The 16,185-nt window shown below is 44.0% G+C and overlaps 1 protein-coding gene across 4 annotated transcripts in view; it reads left to right on the plus strand.

The window, feature by feature from the left end:
• The window catches only part of ASTN2 (astrotactin 2), an 873,140-nt gene extending 859,447 nt beyond the window's left edge, over nt 1-13,693 (plus strand). For all 4 annotated transcript variants that reach the window (XM_027034940.2, XM_027034941.2, XM_027034944.2 and 1 more), the window contains one exon: nt 12,867-13,693. In XM_027034940.2, coding sequence (XP_026890741.1) covers nt 12,867-13,104 — 238 coding nt within the window. In that variant the 3' untranslated portion in view covers nt 13,105-13,693. The remainder of the gene's footprint in view (nt 1-12,866) is intronic.
• Nucleotides 13,694-16,185: the final 2,492 nt, after the last annotated feature.

The following is a 16,185-nucleotide window of genomic DNA, read 5'->3' on the forward strand; positions in this document are numbered from 1 at the left end:
AATTTTTGTTTCTTGGACTCCTGGAATATCAGATAGGAGAGAGACATTACTGTCCTTTCCATCATTCGCTTTCCTCACCCACCTTCCACCTTCAGGGTTAGAGACAGGAACCATGGACTCCAGGAGGGTTATGTGTCCTAACCAGGATGATAGAAGGGCATAGTGGCAGACTCATGGCCTCTAATCTAGGGCTCTCCCCACTCTTCCATAAGAAGCCTGAGGTTTTCTAGAATAAGTCCAGTAGTGACCATTACTAAATACATTTCTATATTCAATGTGTATTAAGCCATGACTTCTGTCATCGGCAGTGACTATGCCAGCCACTGGTGCTAGATGCCATGGGGGATTCAAACATCACAAAGGCACAGTCCCTATCTTGTGAAGCTTCATTCACAAAGTAGTATATGAAATGGTGGCTGCATTTCATGCCTTGCGCCTAACAACATTCACTTATTCGTTCACTCATCACTTACTTTTAATAGCACCTCTTACCAGTTGGTTATTGACCATGCAGTAATAAAAGGAGAGAAACTCACTGTTGGAGGTAATTAAGCATTTAAGCAATTGGAAGAATATGAATAAATAAAAGAGATAACAGAATAGGGTCCTTTGGGAAGGTGAGAGATAGACATCTGATCTAGGTAACCTAGTGAAGGCTTCCCAAGTGCTGAGACTAAGACCTACAGGGTGAAGAGGGTCAGACTAGAGGAAAGGGAGGAGGATTGAAGGGTGTGGGGCATTGTGACTAGCCTAGGGAATGCACAGAGGAGATAATGTTACATCAGGGCAGGGTTTTCCTCAAATTTTCATCATATGCCTGCCACTTGTATGAGTTTCGACATATCGCCGTACTGTAAGCACTTATTTTGTTTTGTTTTGGTATCTTAGATTCACTTCTCATTGATAATATATTTGAAAACACCGTATCATTTTGTAAAGGGAAAATGGGCACCAACTACCCTTAATAGAAAATTAAATATAGGGGTGCCTGGGTGGCTCAGTTGGTTAAGCATCTGACTTCGGCTCACGTCATGATCTCGTGGGTTGTGAGTTCAAGCCCTACGTTGGGCTCGGTGCTGACAGCTCAGAGCCTGGAGCCTGCTTAGGATTCTGAGTCTCCCTCTCTCTCTGCCCCTCCCCTATTCATGCTCTGTCTCTCTCTCTCTCTCTCTTGCTCTCTCTCAAAAAAAATAAAGATTTTTTAAAAATTATAATAAAAAAAAGAAAATTAAATGTAAACATTTGATACAAGGGAAGAGAAAAAAGAAAAAAACAAAAACAGAAAACAGTGCTATTCAATCCTAGTGGAGCCTGACACTCTGAGTTTAAAAAGGAGATTAGCAAGTGTTAGAGAAGTACTAAAAACACAGTCTCAAACCAAGACTTTCTTTTTTAAAGTAATCTGGAGGAGGGGAAGAGAATGAAAAAGAGAATCTAACTGCTTTTCCCAGTGTGATTCATTGTTGTTTAATGCTGTGTCTGTGATCGTCTTGAGTACCACCTCAAACCCTTTCTCCTTCCCCAGGGGAACTCCTTCTACACTTGGTAAACACTGTGTGTAGAGGAACTGAGAGAGTTTCCCTGTAGTTGAAGCAAAGTGTGTGACAGCAGGAGTGGGAAGGAATAAGAAGGGAGAGGTCAGCAGGGGCCAGTCCTGAATGCCCTTTAAGTAGGGTTAAAGAGTTTGGATTATCTCCCCAGGGTAATGAGAAGCTTTTCAAGTGTTTTTCAGAAGGGGGTGATATTAGCTGATCTTCAGGGAAGAAAGATGCCTCTGACTTGCTGTTGGAAACATGGAGAGGGGTCAAGACAGGAGGGAGGTAGTGAGGCTCTGGAGGCCGTTGTTATAATAATCCAGGGGAGACAGTGTGGTGTTCTGGGGCAGGGTGGTACTGGTGGCATTGGAGAGCATCACCTGACCTGAAATACTTAGTTGGTAGCACTCTATGCTTTAAAAAGTTTTAAAATTACCCGGGTAAGCTGGGCAAAGTAGGGTATTCTCATGTTGTGGATGATAAGGAATTGGAGGCCCTTTGAGGTCAAGTGAACTGCCCATGGTTGCACAGAGTTTTATATGGAGGCTGATTCTGCCCTGAGCTCTTACCCTGAGCCCTTATAACACTTGAAATAACCCTCCAAGGATTTGAGGCCCTCAAGGGAACAGATGAGAGCTGGGATCTCTCCCTGGAATAGATGTTATCTGCCCATTGGGTCCTGGACTATAACTTTCTCTCTTTCACATGAAAGGAAGTTTCTTTAGATAAAAGCTAAAAGAGAGTAGACAGGCAGAAGCCCAGAGCCTCAGATGAAAGCCACTGTGTGAGTCATCTGGGCTGCCATCTTGCCCATGGTCAGGGAAAGGCATCCCACTTTATTGGCCTTTCCCACAGGGCTCAGAGAGTTTGGGTGGAAGGTAAACCAGAGCTCCACTCCTGACTTTGTCTTTATGACCTTCTGGGATCCTTTATGGCCCTCAAGGACATAAATCTTCTGGAGAGGCTGCCTGGCCGCCCACAGAGGTAGGACAACCCACTTGGTAATGGGCTCTGATAACCCCCCTAACCTCCAGCCAACCGGTCACCAGTCACTGTCCACCAGCCCCCGTTGGTATCACCCAGTTTCCTCACTCTTCAGTATTTCTAGTCTCTGGAGGGAATATGAGATTCCTTTAACATCCCACACTGGCATGTCCACAGGAACCAAGATAGCTGCATCCTAATCTATCCTGACAGTGCTAATGAACTCAGTGTACAACCTTGGGTTCTGGCTTTCTCTGGCTTTCAGTCTCCTCATCTATAAAATGATCAGGATGAACTAGGGCAGTGGTACTCCTTCTTTTAAGCAGTAGAAAATTTTTTTTCTAAACAGATCTTATGTAGACCCCATGTCTCAACTAGAATGCTTCTTCCTCAGAGAATCCTCTAAGATTTCTACATATCTTCTCAGTCACATGCTCATGTTTTAATTTTCTGCATCATACCTATTAGCTTTGGTATCTTATATTGCTTATGTGTTTACTCTTGTGTTATCTCTCTTCTGTACTACTATGGCAGCTCATGTGTGTTTAGTGATTCTTTATGTCCTACTCACTCTTGTAAGTGGGTGCTAAATTTACTTGTTAAATAATTGGATAATGTGTGGCTCAGATGGTTACACAGTTGTTCTGGTAGAAACTAGAGAGGGTGGTCTGGAGCTCCACCTGCTAGGTCTCCCTTTCAGACCCACTTCCCCCAATCCCGAGGGACTCTTAAGTCTCTGTGAGCTATCAAAGATCTATAGGTCACAGTTGGTAACAACTAAATTCCATGAACCCTAAGGTCTCTCCAGCTCAAAAGTAGCAATAAAAAAAAATGCATTGTGCTTGCAAATATTAAGAGACCTGTGGAGACCACATTTCATTAATTTACTTATTCGTTGATTCACTTAATGTGCTTACGATGTACCAGGCTCTGTGCTATGGGCTGGAAATATATGAGTGAAGAAGACAGATCCTGCCTTAGAAGGAGCAGCATCTAGTGAGCAAAAGTCTGTAGATAGTTGCAGTGAAGCATGTTACAAGAAGCATGCTGTAAAAAGGAGGGTGAGAAGCTGGTTTACTGCAGTGTTTCTCAAACTTTAATGGGCATGAGAATCCCATGAAAGCCTTGCTAAAATTCAAATAGACTTAGTGGCTTAGGATGGGCCTGAGATTCTGCATTTCTAATAAGCTCTCAGGTGTGATGCCAGTGTTGCTCATCCCAAAAGTACACTTTGAGTGACAGGGTTCTAGATGTGAACAGCTGGCACAGCTAACCCAGACCTGGACCTCAAACAAGAATCCTTGGAGAAGACAGTGAAGTCTGTGCTTAGCATCAACGGAGTCCTCCCATGGATGCTTTCATCAGAAGGAACAACCAATGCAAAGATGAGTTGGGGGATGGTAATTAAGAGGATACACTTAAGAAGTATAATTCTCATTGGGACAGAGAGTTCAAGGTGAGAGGGGGGAAAAGAAAACAAGGCTGGTGAGTTCAGCAGAGGGCAGATCATGATGGCTCCTGTGAGCTCTGTCCAGGAGTGTGTTCTTTCTCCCAAAAAGCCAGGTAAACATTTTAAACAGAGGAACAATTTGGGTAAATGTGCCATGACTCCGAAGGGTTCACAAGTGTGCAGAGTATCAAAGTGTAAAGGAGAGAGTGAGAGAGCAAGACACTGCCCTGGAGCCAGGAGCCTTGGGTTCCTGTCCTAGGTTTGCCACCCACTAGCTGCGTGACCTTGGAAAACCTCCATTCCCGTTCTGGACCTCATTTGTAATGTAAAAGAGCTGGACTCCAAAGTCCCTTCCATCTGGGAAGCGAAGAAACCAGAAAGCCCTCAAGGTCATAAAGACCAGAGAACAGGGACACCTTGACTGACCTTTAGTCCAGCATGTCCTGTTTCTCAGGGACCTAGGTGGCCAGGGTGTTAAGAGCACTTCCCAGAACCACCAATACCATGGAATAAACTCTATCAGGAATCACCAAACCCCAAAATGTTCCATGCTTCTCCTTAAAACTATAGTCATATACCCCCATAAAATTTGGCGACAAATTGGGCATCTCTTATCTCTGCCTAATAAATCTATCAGGCCATTGTCCTCCAGAGCCTGGCTCCTGTGGCAGCCATGGGTGCCACAGACAGCTACTCAGAGAAAACCTGCTGACACCCAGCGGGCCCAGCCATACGGTTTCTGTTAGACATGAGAAACTGAGCTCATAGGTGGCTAAGGACCAGAATTTGCTCCAACAGAATATACTTGACCACTCTTGGGCTTCTCGATGATCCTCTCAACCACGTATGGCTAAAATGACAGAATAGGAAGAAGAGAGAAAGCACTTGAAGGGATTTTGTTTCAGTGAATTGATCTTTCTGGACTATAATGATATATCTACTGTCTCAGCCCCTCTTGCTTCCATGGCAGACATTGCTAATTCATCACAGAAATCATTACAGACTTGGTTTAGCCTAGGATTTTTCTCAACATAGCAAGATAGGCCTTTCCTATCTGAGAAGAGTTGGCATATCCCATGAACCATGGTTGCTGCATCCATAGTGAAAATAAGCAAACTCAATGTCATTCTTTCAATTCAAGATTATATTAACCCTTTCCTTAGCTATCAGGGATTAAGTCTTTTGGAATTTCTAGGATATTTTGAACAAGAGCAAACTTAGGCTTCTAGGGCCATATTCCTATGATCTCACATGCACTTTTAATCTTTTTTGTTGTTGTTGCATATTTTGACATTTCTGAAATCGGGATGGACGGTGCACAATGGATGTGCACATTAAGTGTTATATTCTTTCTCCTTTTCTTGAAAGGCTATAATTAAATCAGTGGCATTTCTTATAATTTAAGATGCCTCAGGGTGGATAAATACAAAACACAGGATGACCTTGAACAAGTGTTCTATGGATCAGTGTTCCCACTGGTAGTATAGCAAGGTTGGCTGCTATTTTGTAGTCTGTTTCTGTTCCACACTGAAATCACTGGGTTGGTTGAGACTCTGTCATTCTTACCATCAGTTAAGGAATGAATTCTTGGGAAGGTCTTATGGTTTCTTGCGAGAGAATAAGGAGAAGACAAAACATAAATATTTTCACTCTTATAAATCACATTTCAAAGCTGATGTTGAAGATCTATATCAAGACAGCAGTATTGAGCTACTTGTTTTCTGTTTTGTGGGACTGGTCTGAGGCTAGATGCTGAAAGTAACCCCAGTGAACTACCGCAACGCCATGAAACCATGGTTTCATTGCTCAGATTCATCACACCAGCTACAAAAATATATGTGTATATACGCAGGTTTTCAAAATGGAAAGACCTTACTGTATTTTGTTCTAAAAGTAATTCTTGCTCATTCTGTAGCATCTACATGATGTGGATGTATATAAAGTGGAAAGTGAGAATTTTGCACTCTGAATCCCATAATCCCAACCCAGAAATAAAGTCATTAGCAGTGTGCACATACCTTTCTAGATATGCCTTGGATAAGAAAATGAATAGGGATGCTGATACAGGCTTAAGGATATACCTGTATCTACAACCAGAGTGCAATTTTCACCAACTCTGCTATGTACAACAAATAGATACACCATGTTCTGCTGTCTCTTTATACTTAATAGGTCTTTTCTCTTGGATGCGCATGTACTGTGTTATCTGGGTAGGCCCTTTAGCCATGCAATTATTTGAATGTACTATATGTTACTTGAGTCTTCTGTTAAATACCAACTAGGCTTCTTCCAAATGCTTTGCTGTTATAAACAACTCTGTATAAACATTTTGCCCACCTGGCCATATTATTTCCCTAGGTCCACATGGATGCTCAAATGCCATTCCATTCCTTTTATCAATTCCTGCTAGAGAATTTTGGATTTTGAAAGCTGAGTCCTGAGAATTTCCTCAGTTCAAGTCAGTTCGCTCTTATTAATTCCTTCTACATTGTCCAAGAAGCAGGTGGAAGATACTAGTTGAGCACTATTATGGGCGAGGTCATTTACATCTCATTTCGTCTCCTAAACCATCGATTCTGAAGATTAAGCAACAGGGAATCACTGGAATTAAGTAAATTGTTTAAGGTTACATAGCTAATAACTATGGTTAGCTAATAACTTAGTTATTAGCTAATAACTAAGGTTACATAGCTAATAACTGCCAGAGGCCAAATTCAAAATAAACTCAAAATGCAAACTTCAAACCAGCGTCCTGTCCATTATAACACATTGCATCCCAAGATATGTACACAACTAAGGCAGAATATATTATATATCTCAACAGAGAAATAAAAAGCTTCAGCAGCAAAGGGTAAAAGATGACTTATGATAGCTGGAAGTTATGGAAGATTTCCTGAAGGTGAAATTTGAGCATGACTTTGAAGCAAGAACAGAACTTCAGCAAATGTGGTCCTTTTACGTCAGGAACTCTGTGCCTTGGCAGTTGTGTCACATCTATCGTGAAGTTCTCATCAGATGCCCACCAGATGCTATCTGTGAATCAACCCCTTGATTCTTGTCAGTAAAAACAAACAAGTACCACAAAAGTCTTCTCCACTTTCTACTACCATTAGAGTCTGCTATGGTCTGAATGTTGTATCCCCCCAAAATCCATAGATTCAAAAACTAATGTCCAAGGTGATAGTATTAAGAGATGGGATCTTTGGGAGTTGATTAGGTCGAGAGGTTGGATCCCTTAGGAATGGGATTAGTACTCTTATAAAAAGAGGGACCAGAGAGATTCTTTGCCCCTTCACCATGTGGAGGCACAGCAAGAAAGTACCGTCTGTGGACCAGGAAGCTAGCCCTCACTAGCTACCGCACAGCACATGTCCTCAGTGCCATGATCCTGGACTTCCCAGCCTTCAGAACTGTGAGGATTAAATCTCCATTGTTTATAAATGACACAGTCTGTGGTATTTTGTTATAGCAACCCAAACAGACCAAGACAGACTCCTTTCTAAAACTTACTTGATTTGATCATCTCTAGTGATATGGAGATATGGAAGGGTCCATTCTAGATTTCAAGGATTCTAGTTTTAAGTTTTTTATCATATTGAGTCAAAATTCACCTTCTGTTAATTTTGGAGCAATATCACTGATAACACTGGGGTGCCTTGCAACAGCTCTAGATGCTCTTCTCACACTCTGTTAGCCCTGGTCAAACCATATGACCAGCCCAAGCCTCACTTTTACCACCTAAAGACTGGGACTGAAGTATGAACTCTAAAATTGTGGTGAGGATTATATTTAATTTCAGGTTTTTTTTTTTCTTCCCACTAGTCTTCATTTATTAGAACAACATAACCATTTGCCTGAATTCTCCCTTCAGAGGACACATTCCATTCCTGCTTTCCACACTTCCTCATTAAGACTTGCTTTTGAGACAAGCTTCAGCATCATGATCTGGCTACAGTTTGCACATGTCGCTCTTACCAGAAGTGACTGGGGTTCTCCAGATGTGGCCTGACCAGGGCAACATGAATGAAGTCATTCTTTCTCTTAATCTGCGCTATCCACTTTTGGAGGTTGTGTCCCGTTTTTGTGCAACCACGTCATGCCCTCGACTCTCATTAAGCTTGAGGTCAGCTAACACAGAGACGTTTGAGCTCAACTAAAGGAGATAGGGAGGAGGGGGAGAGGCCAATAGGAACATTTCCCTACTGCCTCTTTTTCCCCCCTCCATTCCAGGGCCCCCTTAGAAATTAGGTCTGTATCCACTAACTGTGTCAACAGCTGATTGGGTAATGGTGCTGGGAATAGAATGGTCGGTCAAAGGTTCTATAGTTCCCGGAGAAGTGGCACTGGAACTCAGCCCCTGACTCCTCCACAAGCCATTCCTGTCTCAGCCTTGCCCGCTAATACAACCATAAATTAATGTGCACTGTCACTCCTTCACCTCTGGCTTCCTATCCCAGCAGGCCTGGGTCCCGTCTCCAATGAGGAAGATTTCATTTCCGGTATTTGAGAAAAGTGGTCATTCTGACCTACGATTCCCTCTCCAGGGAAAGCTTGGAGCATGCCTGGCCTTTGATTTATGGATCTCCATTGCCTACAAATTTATTACCCAGCTCTCTCACCTTTGGTCTCTCACTCCCCCTCCTCTTCTCCAGCCTTTGAGCACCTCCAACCCTTGTCTCCATGGTGTCCCCTTCTGAGTTCTCCTGTGTTTGTTGGCTAAATGCAAGCCAAAGTCTGAGGCAGTGTGTGCTGTGGACAAAGAACAGGGGATAGTTAAGTGAACTGGCACCAGTTTAGTGCCTATTGAGTACAAATTTCTGTGCTGGATGCCTACAGCAGTCATTCATTTCAGCCTAACAACAGCCCTACAAAATAAGCGTCTCTAATCCCATTTTACAAATGAGGAAACAGACTTACAGAGAAGTGACTTACCCTAATGGTTTCTGAAGCCTATGTCCTTTCTACTACAGTATGCTACTTTGAACCTTGGCTAACATTTACTGAGAGTAATCAAATTACTCAGCTCATCTCATTCCCCCCAGAACACTGTTATTACTCTCGTTTTACTGATGTGGTAACTAAGAGCACCATTGAAGAACTTCCTAATGATCCACATGCTGTTAAGTTATAGAGCTAGGATTTGACTCTGAGACTCCAGGCCCAGATATTTAAATTCAGCTCTGTACAACCAAGAGCTCTGGTTCTTGCTCTGCCTTTGTTACTAACTTAAGGTGTTCCTTTAGACCGAGTATTTTCTCACTCCAAACCTCAGTTTCCCCATCCATTCAAAAGGAGGCTTGGTTCATTGGAATTCCAGAATTCTCCCTGAGGAAATGGCTGGGCCTTTGGAGACAAAGCCTTTGGACATGTTGGAGGGATTCCCCTTTCCAACCTCATTTTATATCCGTGCCTTGTTTTTGTGACTGTCTGAATCAGACAGTAACTCTCCATTGCCCCTAAAATATAACACTTCCCCAGGGCTTTGAAGAATCTAGATGGTCTGAGATCTGAAAAACTGACTAGTCTCTTATCCATTCTTTGCACTAACCATTTCAAAGTTCTGGTTGTTCCTGCTCTTGGTAATCTAACTTTGGATGGGCTCTTTCCTCTGCCTCCCCATCTACCTTAAAAACCTGTCTCATCATTGAAGTCCTAGTGTAGTTGTTAAATCCCTTGGGAAGATTTCTGAGCCCCCAAACTAATGATTAGGTATCCACTTTATTCCTATTTCTGTCTGTCTCCTACCACTGACTTGCAAAGGTGCCCAAGGCTTATACCAGTACAGAAACAGTGATGATGAGGGGCAATGGTGGGGGTGGTACTTTCTACCCTGTATCAGGGACTTACAATGTGCCAAACACATTTCTAAGGGTTTTGTGTGTATTAACTTCTGTAATCCTCGCTATAACTTTATGAGGTTGGCAAATATCACTCCCTTGTTATAAATGAGGAAGCGGAAAGAGGACACAGCTTTTTAAAAGCACAGAAAAAGCAAACCAGCACCCTTAAGTGTGATGATAGGAAACACTTGACTCCTGGATGTGTGCCCTACCTGGTTTCTTGCTGCCAGGCTTGTCCTTCCCCCAATTCGGTTCTCCTCAAGGCATCCAGGAACGTTTTTAAATAGTCCAGCTCTGAATCTGTTACTTGGCAGCTTGAAACCCTTTGATAACTCCCCTACTTGCCTTCCAGTCTACCAATCTAGATAACACTTATTGAGGGCTTGTTATAGATTCATTAATGCTTTTTTTTTTTTAATGAGTCTTTGTGGTAGATAACAAACATTATTCCCATTTCATGGATAAGGAAATGGAGTCACACCTGGTTAAACAATTCCCTCAATATCAGAGCTAGTAGGTGGCTGAGCCAGGATTTAAACCTGAGCAGTCAGGCTCTAGAGCCTGAATGGTGCACCATTACTTGGTACAGCCAACTCCCCAGTTCCTGAGTTCTAAAGGCTGGCTCCTGCCACTTCGCCAGTTTTCCCACTGTGTCCCCACTTACCACATGGCATTCCAACTGTGAATCCTCAGAAATTCAGCATAATCACTTATCTTTATGCCTTTCCCTATCCCTCCTGTTATGTCTTTGTCTTCTTTGACCCCTATTCATTTATGAGACTCAATACAAGTTGCCCTTCTACTAGGAAGCCTTCTTGGATATCCCCAATCCTACCTAGGCACCTTCCTCTGCTTCCTCCCGGCCCCCATGCCTCCTCCTATCATTCTCCTTTTTGTCATTGTCCATCTGTTGGTCTTTCACACTGAATAGGGAGCGCTCTCATAAAATAAATGCTCAGTAAATGAGCAGTCAATAGCATTATCTCCTTTAACTTCACAACAGTGCCATTTTTCAAGTGAAGAAATGGGTTTAGAGACGTTAAGTAAATTTCCCAAGGACACAGAGCTATTAAGGAACAGAGCAAGGACTCAAACCAGGAGAAGAGAGAAACGTACTCCTCAAGCTCTTCCTTGGCCTGCCAGGGGAGAGAGAGGTCTGTGGGCAGAGTGGCAACTCGAGTGTGATTATGAAGCTATGAATTCTTGGCACCTCAGGAAATATTCCACCCAAGTGGTGAACTATACAAAGAGGACTTTTTGAAAGGTACCTCATAAATCGTGCCCACAAAACATACACACGTAAGCCCGGCCCTTTTCCAGTCGCCATGCAGGTGCCTGACACAGTCTCCCACTTGTGGGGTATGTTGTCGTAAAATGCCCTCCCTCCTGGGGTCTCAGAGGGGCATGGAGAGGACAGCATGAGAGAGCTGTTCACTCAGCCCTTGGGTATCTTGAAGATGGTGGAACCTAGAGAAAACTGGATTCTACATGGAGATGGACACCTTGACAGTGACACTAGTCTATGGTGGGATCTGGGAAGAGGATGCCCCTTTTCCTCTCTCAGCCTCAGTTTTCACATCTTCAATGACAGTAGGTGAGACCAGGTCACTGGTTCCCAGTTGGGGTGATTCCCCCCGCCCTCACCTCCAAGAGGAGAATTTACAATGTCTATAGACAATTTCATTGCTAGGACTGGGGCAAAGGAGTGCTATTGGTACTTAACGGACAGAGGCCCAGAGATTCTGCAAAACTTCCTACCAGACAGACTCCACAACAGCAAATTATCTGGCTCAAATGTCAATAGTGCCATCACTGAGAGACCCAAGGATCTCAGAGATCCTCTCTAGCTTAATCTTCTATGCAGCCATCAGACCTCCTCAATGATCCTCTTTCTGGTGCTGGATAAAGGACTCCAGATAAATTACTCATGATGATCACCACAGCACAGGGTGGTTCTTGTTTAGACTAGTGTTCAGTATGACCCTGATCCCAAGATACTATCATAACAATTCTTGCTAATCGTAGGTATCATTTATTGGGAGCTTACTCTGTGCCAGGCTTTGGCCCTTTCTCATGGCAAATCTTAACCACGAACTTGTGAAACTAAGACCATCCTCACTGTTTTAGAGATGACAAAAACAAGATCTAGAGAAATCTGATTTGGGAACTTAGCTATTAAGGCTTTGATGAAAGATCTCCAAATTTCCTGCCTGTAAGAATAGGGTATGAGAGGAGCACCTGGGTGGTTCAGTCAGTTAAGCATCTGACTCGATCTCGGCTCAGGTCATGATCTCATGGTTCATGAGTTCGAGCCCTGTGTCAGGCTCTGTGCCAGCACAGAGCCTGCTTATGATTCATTCTCTCTCTCTCTCTCTCTCTCTCTCTCTCTCTCTCTCTCTCTGCATGCTCTCTTTCTCTTTCAAAAAGAAAAAAAAAAGAATAGAGTATCAGAGAATAGAGAAACACAAAAGCAGAAGTTAGAGAGGGACTTCATGGGTATCAGGCCTAGATTCGAATGCCCAGCCCCAACGGTCAACTTGATGTTTGACCTTCGTCATGCAATGTCATTTCTCTGAGCTGTGGGCTCTACTCCCATTCTGTGTGAGTGGAAAGAACAGTATGTTCAGGGCTGTTGTGAAGATTAAATAAAACTGTTAAATGTATGCAGAGCACTTACTCTGTGCCTAGCATGGCTAGTGTCAATAAATTTTAGTTGTGATTGTGGTTTCTGTGTATGATTATTATAACAATTTCTCCTTGGTCAGAGCCCTAAGGCTGGTGACTTCATAACTCCTGGGACTCTCTTTTCTTGGAAATGAAAATGCTGGATCAAAGGTTCTATGTCACTTTCATTCTTTACACATTGCACAGTTGAAGAGGACAGATTCTGAGGTGATTTTCAAATGGGTGTTTGAAATATCACACTCAGGCCAGTAATGGTTAGGAGGTTGTTGGGACAGGAAGTCCTCATTTCTCTTGTCGACCTTTATTCACCGTCAAAGGCTTAAGCTTTGATCTGGGCTTCATTCTTCATCGCTGTCTCGTCCTGCCTTTCAGGAAGGCCCACCTGATCCTGCGGCGACTGGAGAGGGTGAGCGGTCACTGCTCCAGCCTCCTGCGAAGCGCCTACATCCAGAGCCGTGTGGACACCGTGCCCTACCTTTTCTGCCGCAGCGAGGAGGTCCGGCCTGCGGGTATGGTGTGGTACAGCATCCTCAAGGACACCAAAATCACATGCGAGGAGAAGATGGTGTCCATGGCCCGAAACACGTATGGGGAGTCCAAGGGCCGGTGAGGGAGGGTACTGCCCTCCATGAGCACAGAGACTCTCCATGGGAGGGGGAGCCCTACTCTCATGGATCCTGGGGCCTGGGGGAGGCTGGGGGACAGCTGAGGATGGGCCTGGCAGATGAGGCTTGCCAGCGAGGCCAAAGCAAACTCTTTCTCTTGTGGATAGCCGACAGAGAACTTTGTAACTGCTGGAATTATCCGTTTTTTTTTTTTCTCTTTTATTTTTTCTAAGATATTATTTGACTATCCAAGTCTCTCCTTTTTAAACATTTTCTTATGGATGGCGGTCAGTCCTGGGGGAGGGGCTTTCAGGTGGAGACCAAGCGGCCTTTGCTCTTCTTCCTTCCTCCTGCCACACTCAGCTTCCTTCCCACAGTGGGCCCTGGAGGAGACCCATGGAGAGACAATCTGACCTCTTCAGCATCAGGAAGGAGGCCCCGAGGATTGTTGCAGTGAGGAAGCTTGGGTCTTTATGGCTTTTCATTTTCCAGACACTACTGGGTTTGCAGGATCCCTGCCTCTTCCTGCTGCCTGTGGGCCTGGACAGAGTCCCTGCAGCACTTTCCATGGATTAAAAATTCTTATTGTCTCTCTTTCTGCTTGGGTAGTGTTTCTTGTCCCTGGGGGACCTCTGTGTATTCACTCAACAGATATCTATGGATTGCCTACTATGTGCCAGGCACTGGGCGTGCAACGGAAGAGTGAGAAGCTCCCTGCTCTCGGACCGTACAGTCCCTTGGAGATTATAGAGAGGTGGGTCAGTGAATTCAGGCTGCAGTAGGGGGTTCTTCACTCATTGCTGGGTCATGAGACAAACTAGTGCTTCAAGGAAGTGCTTCCTTGAAAAAGTGATGTCTAAAGCCCAAAGGACACGAGGGGTAATCCAAAGAGAGTGGGGAGGAATGAGATGGGCCACCAGGAACATTGAAAACCCAGAGATAAGAGAAAAGGGAACACGTTGCGGGGCTGAAAGCACTTCCCATGAAAATAAAGACCCAAATAGCCAGAGGGCAAGCTGGGGCTAGGCAGAGTGTTGGAAGCTTTGGACAAAAAGTTGGACCATATTTGAAGTAACTGAGAGGTACCAAAGAATGTTAACAAAGTGAAGTACCAAGCTTGCTCTTTAAGAAAAACTGTTTTGGCCACCGAAGTGGAAATGGGGCCAGAGAGAAGGCCCCAAAGAGGGTGGCTATTGTTATTTTCCAGGCAAGAAGCAATGGCAGTTGGATCTCGAGGTCATGGGGAGACATTCTGCCATTGTTTGTTTGTTTGTTTTATTTATTTATTTATAAGTTAATTTTGAGATAGAGCTCACTAGTGGGAGAGAGGCAGAGAGAGACGATCCCACGCAGGCTCCCTATTGCCAGCATGGAACCCGACATGGGGCTTGAACTCGCAAACCATGAGATCACGACCTGAGCTGAAGTTGGACGCTTAACCATCTGAGACACCCAGGCACCCCATTTTTTTAAGTGTTTATTTATTTTTGAGAGAGAGAGAGAGACAGGGCACGAGTGGGAGAGGGGCCAAAAGAGAGGGAGACACAGAATCCAAAGCAGGCTCCAGGCTCTGAGCTGTCAGCACAGAGCCCAACATGGGGCTCAAACCCAAGAAGTGTGAGATCCTAACCAAAGCCTGAGTCAGGGGATACTTAATTAACCAACTGAGCCACCCAGGCACCCCTGGAGTCTCCTTTAAAAAAGCAAATGAACTGTTTCCAGTGTGTTACCTGGGAGGGTAGAGTACAAAGAGGCCTTATAGAGTCTTAACTTTCTGGTAAAAGCTCACAGGAGCTAGCTCTGCAGAAGAAGTAAGCATGTGGTCAGGTATCTCATTATGCAAGGATGACACCTGTTCAAGAGAGGAGAGTAAGGCACTGTGGGAATTCAGAGAGGTGTAAAATATAAGCAGTTGAAAATATGCCTACTTCTCAGTTTTGATGAGTGCCTATGAGGTCAACAGTCCCATTCCTGAAAACCTACATACTGAGTCCCCCGCAACCACTCCGCCCCAACTCTACTACACATGGGGAAACAAAGCACAGAGAGATTCTTCCAGACAACTCAGTGCCTAGAGGTCTGCTCAAATTCTAGCAATCTAAGCTCAAGGATACTCTTTCAAGAAGTTTCATTATTACTGGATTTACGTTTCTGCAAGTATGTAGGTGGAGTTTAGATGAATAAATTTCTCCTGCAGTGTTGCTGACTCCTCCTCCTAGGCATAATATTTTCAGAGAGGAACCAACATGGTAAAAAAAGAAAAAAAGAAGAAGAAAAGAAAAGTCATAGTTGCATTCATTGAGCACTTGCCTGCCTTTGTCTGTGGCCTTATCTTAGTTTTGGTGTAATAGGATACTGGTATAAACAACACCGATTTGTTTCTCATAGTTCTGGCACTGGGAAGTCCAAGATCAAGGTGCTGGCAGATTCAGTGTCTGGTGAGAATCTCCTGGTTCATAAACAGCTATCTTTTTGCTGTGTCCTCACAGGCCAGATGGGAAGAGGGAGCTCCCTGGGGTCTCTTTCATAAAAGCACTAATCCCATTCAAGAGGCTCCACCCTCAAGACCTAATCACCTCCCAGAGGCCCCATCTCCTAATACCATCACCCTGGGGATTAGGTTTCAACATAGGAATTTCAGAAGGACACAAATATTCAGTGTATAACATTGCCACATGCCAAGCCCTGTTCTAAATTCCTCTCGTGTATGCCCTTTCCTAAAACCTAGGTCCCCGGCCTTTGCTGAGTCACCCCATTATCATAGCTTTCCATTGTCTTGACCCAACCCAAAGGAAAAATTAGCCCAACAGTTGCAGAAACTCCCCAGTGTGCTGAGACCATGGTGTGAGCCTAATTAAGTTGAATCTGTCTCTGTCGCCATTCACTAGCTATTACCTTGGGTAAGTAATTTGCCGTCAGAACCTCTGTTTCCTCATCAACAAAATGGGGTTAGTAATAGTCCCACCTTATGAGGTTATTGTGAAGCTTGACCAAGAAAGTAACTGTAATGTATTCAGTACAATGTATAGTAGGGTCATTTCTTCTTTTATTAGATTATATGCACAACTCTTTGAATCTTGGAGAGA

This window comes from Acinonyx jubatus, chromosome D4 (assembly GCF_027475565.1).
Source record: "Acinonyx jubatus isolate Ajub_Pintada_27869175 chromosome D4, VMU_Ajub_asm_v1.0, whole genome shotgun sequence".
NCBI classification, from domain to species: Eukaryota; Metazoa; Chordata; class Mammalia; order Carnivora; family Felidae; genus Acinonyx; species Acinonyx jubatus.